This window comes from Gasterosteus aculeatus, chromosome 4 (genome assembly GCF_964276395.1).
Source record: "Gasterosteus aculeatus chromosome 4, fGasAcu3.hap1.1, whole genome shotgun sequence".
NCBI lineage: Eukaryota > Metazoa > Chordata > Actinopteri > Perciformes > Gasterosteidae > Gasterosteus > Gasterosteus aculeatus.
The window spans coordinates 24,822,036-24,836,872 of NC_135691.1; the positions used below are offsets into that span (position 1 = coordinate 24,822,036).

At 41.9% G+C, this 14,837-nt stretch overlaps 2 protein-coding genes across 7 annotated transcripts in view; one reads left to right on the plus strand and one right to left on the minus strand.

The window, feature by feature from the left end:
• The first annotated feature begins 691 nt into the window (after positions 1-691).
• nkx1.2lb (NK1 transcription factor related 2-like,b) lies at positions 692-7,701 on the plus strand. The gene is made up of 3 exons (XM_040174034.2): positions 692-1,544; positions 3,127-3,343; positions 6,507-7,701. Exons 1-3 carry the CDS (start codon positions 1,230-1,232, stop codon positions 7,241-7,243), a joined length of 1,269 nt encoding a protein of 422 aa, XP_040029968.2. The 5' UTR covers positions 692-1,229; the 3' UTR covers positions 7,244-7,701.
• A 2,317-nt stretch (positions 7,702-10,018) lies between these two features.
• Positions 10,019-14,837, minus strand: part of uvssa (UV-stimulated scaffold protein A) — a 43,737-nt gene continuing 38,918 nt past the window's right edge. For all 6 annotated transcript variants that reach the window (XM_040174029.2, XM_078101463.1, XM_078101462.1 and 3 more), the window contains exons 14-15: positions 12,560-12,734; positions 10,019-12,214 (exon numbers count right to left, since the gene is read on the minus strand). In XM_040174029.2, the coding sequence (XP_040029963.2) occupies positions 12,121-12,214; positions 12,560-12,734 (269 nt within the window). In that variant the 3' untranslated portion in view covers positions 10,019-12,120. The remainder of the gene's footprint in view (positions 12,215-12,559; positions 12,735-14,837) is intronic.

A 14,837-nucleotide genomic window follows, 5' to 3' on the forward strand; every position in this document is an offset into this window, starting at 1 on the left:
GAGTCAACGGAATATTAAGTCCCTTGCATTAGAATAAACACGTTGTGTGTTAAATCAAAATCCAATTCTGTGGTCTATTATTTTCTGGCATAGTAATGACTGCCAAGGATTAGGAATCAATATTTCACTGCAGCGGGGACATTACCGGCTTTATTCAGGCCGTAATTGAGTTTTGAGGAGAGGCCTTGCCGAGGAATCTGCATTAAAGATAAGGGCTCCTTTGATGTGGATGCACAACTAAAGCTGAGGGTGGGGACACATTACATATCTGCCACACATCAATTACGGTGCACGCCAGTTAACCTTGCAGTATAGTTAACACTAATGCTATCATCAGAACTTCTGACTGACTGCAGTAACTACCTGAAAACCTGCATCGGCTACATCGGACTAGCTTACAAATGCTAACATGTTACTTCTGTGTGTATAAGCAAAATGAGAAGACTACTCTCTGGTTCTGCTCGTGTTCGGATATCGGAGGGAGATGGAACACCCGCGCAGCCCCAAGATAAAATAAGTGGGATTTATTTATAGCCAATTATAACTCGTAATTACAAAAAGTATATCAAATACAACTCATGAATAGAAATGCGTGAATAAGGAGGGAGGTGGACCCCTGCGCGCTAACGCACACAGATACATGGGGGTGTGTAATAGCGTGTCCTCGGAGGGGGGCCGCTAAAAGCCTGAAAAGACGGCGAGAGCTGCACGAGCTAGAGGAGAGAGAGGGAGAGCTCGCAGGGAGGGGGAGAGGAGGCTTAGCTAATAGGAAGAGACACAGAGGGGGAGAGGTAGACCAGTGTCCGTCCCGCCTTCAACGCTTTACGGTGACCAGACAGAGCGCGCGAGGCTGGAGGTCGGGACGCCGGTCGCTGTTCACGTGTGTCAGTGACAAGGCGGGAGACCGGCGCCGTACGGGATCGGAGGACATTAGACAACCGGAGATGTTGTGTGTGATGAAGAAAAGGATGCGCAGAGAAGAAGTTGAAAGTTTGACGGGATCCAGTTAAAGAGTCTCACCTCCGGACAAGTAAAAGGGCCGAACACATCATCTCACTGTGGATGTGGATGGGACTCCCGAGCCGGCCCGTGGGGTGAACTTATTCTCTTCACAGCAAAATAGCCGTGGCCCTTTAAACGGTTTGATCTGAATTTTTCATTTTTTATTTTTTAACCACTACTTTATATTAGATCGGATTCCTAATATATGGGACAAGGAGATTAAAGTGATGAACCGGGACAGAGCGGTATCCGGGCCCGGGGAAGACGGGGTCCAGACTGTGATAAACCGGGACAGAGCCGTAGCAGGGACCGGGGTGGACACTGTTCAGCCCGTGATGAGTCGGGACAGACCGGTACCGGCTCCCGGTGGTGACGGGGTCCAGACCGTGGTGGGCCCGGACAGCGTAGACATGCTCGACGGCGGCGCTGCCGGGGAGATGCGGCTCTTCTCCAATGCGGTGGCGGGAGGCAGAGATGCTGAGGCCGTGGAGAACCACTTAGAACCCATACCGACTAACCCAGTGTTAGCCCCGCCACAGCAGGTAGATGCCAGGGACACAACATTATTTTATATAATATTAATAATAGTGATAGCGTTGTCTATACCTTTTTTAAGCGCGGGGACGGGGAAGACGGGGACGGGAGGAGGGGGGGGTAATTAAGACATAGTGGTGAAATGAAGAGCCAATTTGCTGCGTCAATGGGACTGGAAACGACACTAATAAACGACAGCTACATCTTCAGATCAGATGCGTTTCCCTAGAGAGTTTACCGTGAAATGGACTAGTTTATCTTTGTATTCTACTGTGTTTTCTCGAGTCTTTAAAACAAAAGGAAAACATACACATTCTACCATTTCAGAATTATGTGATTTAGTCGGAACTCCAGCATATAAACACCATGACATTACATTGTAATCTATACATGGTTTTACAAATAATCAAAAATTACACCAGCTATTACTTTATAAAATGTTAAATTAAAAAAGTGGTGAGTTCCCGAAAAATCCCTCACATTGAGACCCATGTGACTAGATTACATTTCTCAGGGGTAAATTACAATGCAGGTTTGTGCAATCTCTTCGGTATCTTAAATAGAGGATTTGTCTTTACTAATCGCAGCGTGATTGTGTTGTTTGATTATTCTGGTTATCAGATGCTAATAGGCCCATGGGTCCTACCTGCATGCTCCCTCTGATTATTCAAAAAACGAATTATAATATTAATAATATGGGGTTATTCATGTCGACATGCTCCAGACCGGCCTCATTAATAAATGAGTGATCAAAACCGGGATGTAGTGCAGTGGAAAGCCCTAAGCCACATCACCATCTTGTATATGCCTATATGTTGAACACCTTTTGGGCTGCAGATAAATCTTATAGATATAAATTAGGTGAACAAATCTGTATCCCAGTGTGTACATATCAGTAAAAAAGTCTGAACACATGCTCTCCATTGAATTGAATGAGAAAAAGTGTCCAAACTAGGACTGGAGGTCAAACTGATGTCGATTAGATAAGTATTGGGCATTTTATGAAAACCATAAATTGATGCTTGCATTAAATTCAAAAATACTTTTTTCATCCGAAATGATAAGAATATAGGTTACTCTAGACGAGTATAACATATTGATTTATTCACGTTGATACCCAATTGACCGCAATATAATGGATATGGGAAATATTTGATTTGTGCTCACGTTGTGGGGGTTTGCGTTTTGAAAAAAAGACAGTTCAGCTGTGATGTACTGTTCTTATACGTCTGCTAGAAAATCGTAACCCTTCAATACACATGAGATTAATGTAATAACCGTATTTTACGAATATTTATTATTTTTATTTTATTTGTATTTATTATTTTATTTATTTTTCATTTTATTTTTTATTATGCGTATTATTAGTATTATTTGATATGATTGAACTCCTTCTGGAATTTGTTGCAAATTATTAACATAACTCAATTTGAAATAACCTTAACATATAAAAAATCTCGACATTTTACAAATTCACTGCGCGATCACATGATTTGGGGTGAGAATAAATACAAACACTCAAAGAAAAACATCGAGCTATTAAATGTCATTTCAATTGTGAATTAATAATTCCCATGTGTTATTTGCCAGGGCCCTGCCGGGCACCGGACCACCTCTTTCTCCGTACTGGACATTCTGGACCCCAACAAGTTCACGAGCAGCCGACGACAGCAGCAGCACGCGAGCCACCGAGGTGAGCGCCAGCTGAGCGCGTATGGAGTGGAGAATCGAAAAGCAACATCTGGAGAGCGCGAGCCCGGCCTGGAGCCCGGCAAAGCCTTCTACGGTGCGGAGGAATACCCGAGCAGTGAGTCTGAGTTTACACGGAATTAACCTTTAAAGCCAGCCTCCTTAATATGGTGTGTTTTCCTTTTTAAGTAGTGCCCTCTTCTTTTTTCCTTCAAACTGCCTTTACATGACTTCTTTACAATTAGCCCATTAAGCTGCACGTGTTGGTTTATTTAATCACTCCATTCAGTCAGTATTTACTTTCCTTTTAATTGTGGGTAAAATCTGTTCCAAAGTTCAGGAAATCGAAGTAGACATTTTTCATGCATTTTTCTTTCTTTCGACGGTATACTTTTGCGTGACATTTGTTCACCTAACACCTTTTTTATCTAACGTTACATATTAAGGAATTATTTAATGGTTTGCGTGAATACTGCCTTTACGAAATAAGTGTCAGCCAATATGCGTATTTGTTTATCGGTAGGTATTCTGAACAGTCTAAGTCCAGAGTGAACGATAATGGCTCGGACACAAACCCGCGGCAAATATCTCCTAAGTCTACATACAAAATATGTTATTTCTTTGTATCCCAGTTGATTCAACTAATCATACAATTTCACATCGAAACTTTTGACTAATATCTGATTGGTCTGGCCCGATAAAACACGGAGACCCAAGCCCCTCTCCATAAACGCCAACCGAACTGCGGATACCGGACGAGCAGCGCCGTTGAGTTCCGTGCACGCTTCAGTTGTGGCTTGTTGGTTACGTGCTGATCATACAGCGGTATGTCCAAATGGCTCACGGAATCTATGGACGACTGACATGCTGATAATGTTTAATACACGTTTTAATGTTTATCTCTTTAGTTTCAATCGTAACCTCAAGATATTTGAACCTTTTTGAAGACTTTTGGTTATTTAAACATAATATTTGTATTATGACTTTTTATTGTATTAAAGTTATCAGCACTTGAATTTAAAGATTAAAAAGGTTACAAAAGCTTTAACTTTCCAACGTAATCTGAAATATTGCAGAAAATACTGCAAAGCGTTTAGAAGAAAAATCCAGAGATCAATATTTTCATGTTTCAAAGTAGTCATTACGTTTTCCAATTTTTCTCTACTGTTAAAAAATGTCCAGTAGGCCCATTTGGTAATTACATAAGTAAGACTTTATGAGTAAGACTAACTAACAAATCATTTGAATTTGAATGTATTTTTCAGTAAAAGTATTATAATATGCTATAATTCTATATATTACATATTGCTGACTATTTAAACCCGTATCATTGTAGACATATCTAAAAATCAAATACATAATTTTATATGAGTTCTAGATTCATAATTACTCCAATTATAATATATATATAATAATATATATAACAAATATTAAATAACAGCATGTTTGACCCAATAGTTAACTCAATTTTTTTTATTGAGGATAGCCTGAAGAGCTATTAGATAATTAAGAGGCAATTGTAAAGAATGGACTAATCAGGTATTATTTAAAAAACATTCATTTTGAACTAAACAAACACCTGAAATAACATTTCCATTTCCTCATCAACCTGGACTGTCATAATTACTTTTTCTATTCTTTCTTGATGGAAACAATTCCAATTTGTGGGTGGACAATCTTGACTTCTTTCATCTAAAAAACACATTAACATGTTTTCCATTCCAGCAACTTAACCAGAATGTTTTAAATTGTATACATTAAAAAAATTCTGTTGTATTTTAATCCTAAATATGACACATGCTCACAATGGATTTTCAGAGTGCAACAAATGCATTTTTTGGTAATAGAAACATAATTATGCAAGTGCAATAGGTCCATATATTACAATTTAAAAAAAGAAGTATTTTCTGCAACACTTTAGACATATCCTTCTAGACATATGAGCTAGACTAGATCATCAAGGGCCTTGAATCTGTTTACTTAAATTTATATTCACATTTACAGTGATTGAAATTTGTTTGGTAAAATACCAAAACATAACAAAAATTGAAATAATAAGGTCATACATTTTAGTTGCAGCTCGTGTATATGTTATTTCCGATAGTCCTGATGGGTCGGAGGTACCGTGCGTGGTAGCTTCTGTCATCAGTGTATGAATCGGTGAGAATGTGTGAATGCTGACGTGAAAGTGTTGAAGAAATCTGAGTGGTGGAAAAACTATATACAGGCACAGATCATTTACTATTTATCAAAATACTATTCCAGCTGAAAGGTGTATACTTTGACGGCTGCGGCTTGCTGAATAAAGTCAAATGTTAATTGTATAACCTCCTAATGTTTGGTTTAAACCAGGCATAGATCATTTCATTTTCACTTACTTGGACATATTGTGTGATTAATTCCTCTGGCACTATTTTTAAAAGTTTGAATGATCAGTGTTTAAATGATCTAATTAGTCATAAAGTGAAAATACAAAAAAAAATACTAAACAGTAATAAAAATGTGATTAACATTAACCTCAGTGATCTTTATTGTCGCTGCATGTTAATCACATTTTTATTACTGTTTAGTATTTTGTGTTCTGTTTTTTTCAATCAACCATAATACTTTAATCATAAGTGTTATCCCAATATACATTTTGCCATTACACACAAGGCAAGACTGGATTACCAGCTGGCAAACGGAAAAACCTTAGGGTGCCTTGGGGAACCTAGGAAACCCTGAAGGTCCCAGGATCACTAATTCACACAGATTTATTGTGGTAATAATAATAATCTAATGGTAATCTGATGTATTTGGTAATAAAAACCACTAAAGCTTGATGATGGAGCCTTCTTGTTAGGATGGCCCTTGTTTCATAGATTGGATTTAACATTGGCATTATTTCGGTAGATATTATACTGACATAATGCATAGCTGTGTTTGATTTAAATTACAACTTCCCTTTACAATACTAGTGTAACACAAATACAAACCTGGAGCCGGTTAGTGGTCCTGTCAACATCTTATGAAACAAACCCGTCCAAATTGCCCTTAGGGGCATTATTTGGGTTAATATAGCCACAGGTTTGGAGAGAAATGTCTAACTCAACTTGCGTGTCACAAATGCCATTTCACGTTTGTTCAGTAGTTTTGTTGAGGCTGTTATCTGACATTGGAGGAATGGCAGCAATGCACATGTAAATCTGATTATTCTTGCTTCATAGTGACACTATTGTGATCCTTTAGGTCCTTTGGTGAATGTTAATTTTACGTTATCTTTGTTTTGTGTGTATTTCCAGAGGAAGGCTTTGTATACAGAAGCCAAGATGTGGATGAATACCACAGATCTGGGACCCCAGATTCAGAGGCTCCAGACCAGCCCTACAGCAGTGAGGAGAGCAGCCCAGCCCTTCCCAGTAACGGAGAGAGAGATCTGGGCCAGCATAGCCACCAGGACCCTGGCAGAGACACCAAGAGCCCCGGAGGAAGCCCAACAGGCCAGATCACCGATATCCAGGCCAATGGTGCACAGGGCACGCAGGGCAAACCCAAGAGGAAACGCTCTGGCTCGGACTCCAAGTCAGGGAAGCCCCGTAGGGCCCGGACTGCCTTCACCTACGAGCAGCTAGTGGCGCTGGAGAACAAGTTCAAGTCAACGCGCTATCTGTCAGTTTGTGAGCGGCTCAACCTGGCCCTGTCTCTCTCCCTCACTGAGACCCAGGTCAAGATTTGGTTCCAGAATCGTCGAACCAAATGGAAGAAACAGAACCCCGGAGCAGACACCTCCGCCCCTACCGGGACAGGAGGAGCAGGAGGTGTAGGAGGAGGGGGAGGTCTGGGAAGCCTTAGCCCTCTTAGCCCGTCCCCTCCGATTGGTGGGCACCTGGCTATGCATGCTGGTTACGCCAGCCACCATCACCCCCCCACCGGCAGCCTGGTCCAGCTGCCTTTCCTCACCGCAAGCCACGTCCTGTCCCCTTTCATGTTGGGGACACAGAGCTACGCTGCACCGGCCTTCTACAGCACACACTTGTAGACACACAGACTCATCCACAGAAACACGCTCAAAGGCCATGGAGACTGAAACGTTTAAGCAGACAGACTGTCAGTGTTCAGCTCTGCTTCCCTTTCTACTACCATTTGAAGGCTTTAATTTCAACGGATTATTTTGATAGAATGTGAATATCTGCCAGAAACTGTATATGTATATGAATTTATTATCCAGCTCCCTATTCCGAATGCTGTTTTAACCTACGTAATAGTTGATTAATTGTTTTTTTTTTTAAAGTTTGTATGAATATTACATGTTTATTTATGACTTAAGGAATGGCTTGATCTATTGTCAGTAGTATGTAACCTCAGCTGTGATTGTTTTCATTTCTGTTATTTATTGAATTCATAGACAGTTTCCATGAAATTCTTGGAGCTACTGAATCCTCAGCTCAACATGATATTGTCCTTTAATATTAAAATAATGACTATTAAACTGAAAAACTAGCTTTGTGACCTCATTCTAATTCAACATGACAACGTGGTGTCCCAGTGTCCTCACAGCAGGAAGGTCCTCGGTTCAAACTCGGTGTTCCCCGTCTGTGTTGGTTTCTTTCACATCCAGACATCCTGCCTCTTATTGAAGGTGTTTTCCCTGGGAATGTACGAGTCCCATGTAGGCCTGAACAGACCAAATAAGACATTTTTTACCCTCTTCCAACATTCAACGTGCTGGAAAATGGTAAGTAAGTAAACGGTAGAAAGCAGTGGCCAGGCCAGTGAACATTTTGTGGGTTATATTTACTTTTTATATTTATCTTTGAAAAAGTCTTTCCAAAGACACAATGGCAACTAATCTGGCGCTGCTCAGACTGGGACGGACAGAATATGTGGCACAGAGGAACAAGAAAGGGGTAGACAAACTTAATTAGCTTGTTCATCCAGTTGTCCTATTTTCATAACTGCCATTCAGAACTAAAGCCAATAAATACCTGTGACTATTGCAGAGTAATTTGTCTTGGGAGAGAATGCTAATTTGAACCTTTCACAGTAAGGAAAAAAACAGGTGGGTAAAACAAAGGTAGGACTCAAAAGCAGGATTCCGAGGATAAAAAAGATTTTATTTCGGCAGCAGAGGGATTTAAAAAAGGAAGCGCTGAATCCGTGCCCGGAGGAAACAGGCAGGCACAAGGGTCTAGGCGGCAGGAGCAATGCAATCGGATGGAAACAACGCTGGAGGGAGAGGTAGCGATTTGGCTGGCTAGAGGGGTGTTTAGTCAGAGATGTAGCCTGCAGCACAGATGACACTTTGTAGCAATGGTGACTACATTGCAGGACAATAGTGTGCTGCTGCAGAAGGCTTTTCGGACTTGTTGCTACACAGTGAAACTGAATTACATGGACTGTAAAAACAAAAGGGTCAAAAATCTGGGACAATGCCATGGTAGAGACCTGTCAATCAGCATGTAGCCCCACCATAAGGTATACCCGCTTCATGGTCTGTTTGATTGTAAATTAATCATCCATCCATCCATCTGCCAACCGCTTATCCTGCACACAGGGTCACGGGGGGGCTGGAGTCTATCCCAGCCAACTTCGGGCGATAGACTGGGTACAACCTGGTTTGGTCGCCAGCCAATCGCAGGTCTAACACGGAGACAAACCACCATTCACACTCACCAATCAACCTAATTCCCAGTGCATGTCTTTGGACTGTGGGAAGTAGCCGGAGTACCCGGAGAGAACCCACGCAGACACGGGGAGAACATGCAGACTCCACACAGAAAGGCCAGTGGGCGGAGTCAAGCCAGGACCTTCTTGCTGTGAGGCGACAGTGCCAACCACCACACCATCGTGCCGCCCTAAATTAACCATAATTTACTAAATAAACATCATGCTGTATTGAATTAGTCTTAAACTAAGTCTTAGACTAAACTAGAGATTGAGACCATACATATGTCAAGAGAGAAGTAGTCATGTTCTCATTGACTTCCATTTGATTTGTTACAATTATAACTGGAGGATCACCCCCTGATGACTTAAACATTAAGGGAAAGTTTATCACTTCAACATTGCCATTTTTCAGAACCACAGGCTGCCACCTGGAATCAGATCTGGGACCCCCGGCTTCCTATTGCTGGAATCGTGGTTACTTTGGCAGTAATTTATCAATTTTCTCTGTTCCCACAGAACCGTAGTAGCACTAGCAGTAAGACATGAACAGTATTTACGCATCTTCAAACTTTAAGACTAGGTGGTGTGCTCGCTGTATGCCTCATGTTGATGCAGAAGATCCAGGTTATTTTATATCAAGAATATTTCTTTTTTTTCTTCTTCATACTCCAAACTTCCAAAGAAATGAACAGGGCTTTGATCTAACGCAGTATCCAGTTCATACATCTTTAAACATCTGCAATAAAAACTGTTTGAATGACAGTTAAACCTGTGGCTCTAGAAAATTTTTGCCAAGTGCAAGAAAACAATCCTGATGATGTCATAAGGGCCATTACAGTTTGGGCTTGGCAACTACACATTTCAAGGAGACAGTCTGTAACAAGCCTATGACATGAAACAAACATTGTTTGTTTTAGGGCAAGTCTATTGTTAATAAGCTAATAAGTTAATAAGTCTTAATCCCTGGAAAATAGTCAATATTTGTTGAACTTTTGGTTATCTCGTTTTAAAGTGATTTTTGAATGGGTATTTGGCTTGCCTGAATTATGATTGATGGTAAATAAACGTGTAGACTTTAAATTTGCTGTATTAGTCTTCAAAACGGTGGTTGCTAACAAGTGGCTCAATGAGACTACTAACAGTGATATCGTTTAATAATAATACATTTAATTTGTAATGCACTTTATATTTAAGCAAATCCAAAAGTGTTACATGATAAAACAGGAAAGTGCTAACAATAAAAACACATGGAGAGTTTGAAAAAAAAGAAAAAGGGGACGAGTTAGACGAGTAATGTCTCTCCTAAAAAGGTGGGTTTTTAGGCCACGTCTAAAAGCATCCACAGTCTGTGGTCTCCTCAGGTGATCAGGGAGAGCATTCCACAGACTGGGAGCAGCTGAGCAGAAAGCTCGATCTCCCATTGTACGGAGCTTTGTCCTGGGAGGTTTCAAAAGATATGCTGAGGCAGACCGGAGGGTACGTGTTGAGGTCTGTGGGGTGAGGAGTTCCTTGAGGTAGGGGGGGGGCTTCACCATGGATATGGGGCATACTCAACCCCGAGTGAGACAGGAAGCCAGTGGAGTGATTTTAGGATGGGGATGATGTGGTCATGTTTGCGCACCCTCAACAGGATCCTAGCGGCGCTGTTCTGGATGTACTGCAATTTCTGAAGGCTTTTCTCAGGGATCCCGGTGAGGAGCGCATTGCAATAGTCCAGCCTGGAGGAGACAAAAGCGTGGACAAGCTTTTCCGCATCTGCAGAAGTGAGTGTGGGACGGAGTTTGGCGATGTTCCTGAGGTGGAAGAAGATCTTGCAGAGATGTTTGATGTGAGCCTCAAAGGTCAGATGGGAGTCCATTTTAACACCTAGGTTGGTGGCTGATGTTGAAAGTGGAATATTTTGGCCGGAGAAGGTGATGCTGGTAATGTCAGATGACCGAACCTGGTGTGGAGTGCCGACTAAGATGGCTTCAGTCTTGGAGCTGTTTAGCTAAAGAAAGTTTTGCTTCATCCACGCCTTTATCTCCTCCAGGCAGGTGGTCAGAGTGGATGATGGCAGGGCAGCAGAGGGGGTTGGGTTTGTCCTGAGGTAGAGTTGAGTGTCATCAGCATAGCAGTGGAATGAAATTCCATGCCGGCTGATGACATGGCCAAGGGGGAGCATGTAGATAATGAACAGGGTGGGACCGAGCACTGAGCCTTGAGGGACACCACAGGTGACATTGTGTGTAAGGGATTTAGCCTCTCCCAAGGCGACATGCTCAGTTCTCCCGGTGAGGTAGGATGAGAACCACTCATGGACGAAGTCAGAAAAACCGATAGTGGAATGTAGACGGTGGAGGAGGATGTTGTGGTCCAGAGTATTGAATGCTGCAGTCAAGTCCAGGAGGATGAGAAGAGATGGGGAGCCAGCGTCTGCAGTCATCAGTAGGTCATTTGTGACCCTGACCAGGGCTGTTTCTGTGCTGTGGCCAGGGCAGAAACCAGATTGAAATTTCTCAAACAGGTTGTTTTGTTTTAGATGGTCCTGAAGCTGTGCGGCAACTACTTTTTCCAGCACCTTGGAAAGGAATGGAAGGTTGGAGATGGGCCTGTAGTTGGCAAAGACTTCTGGGTCTTGGGTGGGATTTTTGAGAAATGGCCTGATGACAGCGGTTTTCAGTGTTGATGGAACATGGCCAGCCCGGAGGGAGTGGTTAATAACCTTTGTGATGAGTGGACTTATGGCATGGAGGTTGGATTTTACCAGGGCTGTGGGGAAGGGGTCCAGGGCACTGGTGGATGGTTTTATCTTTTTGATGTTGGCCTCAACTTCTCGCTGTGAGATGGCATTTGGCATTTTGAGATTTAATCAACCATAATCAACTATCCGCTTCCCTGACGTCCAACCTTTTTATCATTATTATTTTCCTCACTTTTATCATCTTTTACATATTATTTGTATTGACATTATAGTGAGAAAAAGAAGTGCCTTTCTGTGTATTTTTTTTAGCTTTGAAACAGCAGTGCCTATCCACACCAGGTATGAGATCCGCTCATTCCCTCAGATTTAGCGTGTGTACATTTCTCCTTTAGGTTTCTTTGCTAAGGTGAATTGTCACATGGTCAATAGAGGAAGCACACACTCAGTCAGGAATATAAAATGTTAATTTGTTCTTGATGTCTGGCTGAAATTACATATATATAAAAAATTGTTCCATTCAAATTCAAAAGTTGAAAAAACAGCAATGTTCAGCAGCTGGATGAAGGTCACTGGAGGGCGTAGTTAAATTGGTTGGAGAACTTGTCATGTTTTCTCTGGTCAGATTTAGCCATCACTTCAGCTATTCTGCGTATGCTGCTCCTGGAAAGAAGGACAGAATGAGTGAATTACAGGCAAACACGAAATGAGAAGAATTTGCAAGTGATTGAAGAAAACTAAAAAAAGATCAATCGCTGAAGGCAACATCTTTTGCTGAGGATACATGGCATCCTATGTTCTGAGAACTGCAGTGCCAACTCTGGTGGGAAAACACTAACAACGCAAATATAGTACCAGTCAAAAGTTTGGACACATCTTCTCATTGAATTGAATGAGACGATGCTTTGGTAGGGACTTATGGACTTATTGAAATGCACTGCAAAACTTAAGTAAAAATATACAACAGTGTTTCAGAGCTTTTAGAGGATGCTGCTGCTGTCGACGTACTTATTGAGGACTTTTTTCTCCAGCCTGGAGCGGGCTGTGTTGGCGCTGTGCTTCAGGTCGCTGAGGTTAGGATACTTCTTCTTCCTCCCTTTTCTCTTTTTACCAACCCTGTCGGATCCCAGGTTTTCCCCAGTTGTAGCCTCAATGTCCCGCATCAGCCCCACATCCTGCCAGTCTACATCAGAAAAAGAAACAAAACAAACTATATAAACACAAGTAAGAAGAAAATATTGTGGTTTTCTTATGCAGTCGACGCAAACGGACCGTCCAAGAGGTGGGGGGTAGTAGTCTGCGTACCGCAAAAAACACTTGGGTGATGCTTGGGACAAGCGCATGTAATTAAGAGAGAATCCGCGCATTTAAAAAAAAAAGAAGAAAAAAAAAATCAAGTAAATACAGCTGTTGACACAAATGAGCATATAATTAGTAAACGCTGTGTCCTGTAGGTTCATTTGAAACCAATTCTGTTGCTAATAAAAAGTGTAATGTCATAATTCTGTGAGATAGTAAAAGCACGTTCAATGCATAGTGATATAAACAAGACACCTTTAGTTGATGACGTTCTGTGGTGGATTAGAGATAAACCTGCAGTAATGCAAAGTAATTACACTGTGATTATGATGGGAATGAAGCCCGCCTCTTCACTCTGTCAACACACTGACACTAGCTCTCTGTGTGTGTAGGGGGGTAGGTAATTAATCAGCCAGTCTGACCCTGGGTCTGACTGGACCTTCAACTATCCCTCATTGCGCGCGCGCGCACACACGCGCACACACGCACACACACCTAGAAGAGCAGTAATTGAAAAGCAGCTGGTGTATTTAGGAGAATCATTACTGCTAAAAGAGGAGCAGCTGCATAACATTCTGTGTGGCTGTGTGTGTATCAGTTTGTTGTTGCGATTTAAAAAAAACTATCAAAGAAAATAATAAAATTGTAAATAATAAAATCTCAAGTACTGAGAGAGGATGTAGGATGTATGAGATGGCAAAGAGGGCAATAAACAGCTCCTGAATGTAATCAGTGGAGCAGCAGGGCCTTTTCTCTGTCAACACCTTCTAGCCCCTCCAGCTGGGGCCTGTGTGTGTGTGTGTGTGTGTGTGTGTGTGTGTGTGTGTGTGTGTGTGTGTGTGTGTGTGTGTGTGTGTGTGTGTGTGTGTGTGTGCGTGTGTGCGCGCGTCATCACGCAAGGGCAGAGGCCATGCCTCACACACATCGACAAAGGCATCTGGGGTCTTTGGTTTGTTCAGATGTCTCTCAGCTACGCATCACTAAGCAGAAGGATCTGGATGGATATGTGTGTGTGTGTGTGTGTGTCCAGACAGTAGTGGAGCATCTACTCATGTTTGGTATCCGTGGGTGAGATTAAAAAAGAGAAGTAAAAATACTGCCGTCAGCACAGCGGCCTGAACAACATGTTACAATGGTATTACGCCACTGCAGGTGTGACTGGTTATTACAGAGAAAAGCACTTATTACTTTTAGTACAGAGGACTGGTGGAATACAGTGATGTGAACTTTATTTTCTACTGCAAACGTTAAATAAAATAGCTCACGGGTGTGTTACGCAAACTGGAGCTCCTAGACGGTTCATCATCATCGATACCTAAAGCAACACACTCGCCCTGCATTAAACAGGTTGATGGAAGTCCATCGAATTAATTAAAATGATTATGTAAACATGAAAATGTAATTCATAATATTAGTTTATCAAAAATTAGGGGTGTAACGATTCATCCACTGAATCGATTAATTGATTTATATTCCTGCGATCCAACTGAATCGATCTGGGCTCCGCAAATCGGCATTCCGGACGACATATATCGATTACAAATCGATTGAAATGGTACATAATCAATTGTATCGATACTTCAGAACCCCGGATTTTCAACCACATTTTAGGATTGCATGTCTTTACAGCTAAACTTGGCAATTGTTACTGTGATGTTGAGTTTCGTACTGGCGAGGCCTGAGGTGTCTGCAGAGCTGGAGTTACCTGCTGCTGCTGCTGCTGCTGCTGCTGCTGCAGCGGTAACGCTGCTAGAGGTGCCTGACTGTCGGCGTTGTTTAATCCCACGGCGCCTTTGTAGATGGCTGGAAAGATTCGTTGTGTTTCCGTGATTTTTTATTTGGCTTCTACATATTCTACAAACAGCGACCGACTTATTTAGAACACCTCTGTGTTTGCAAAAGCCAAAATGTTTCCACACGCTGGATCGATAAGTTGTTTGTAAATGTCTTGCTCGCAGTCGTCTCCTCGACGCTGTGTTTTGTTGTT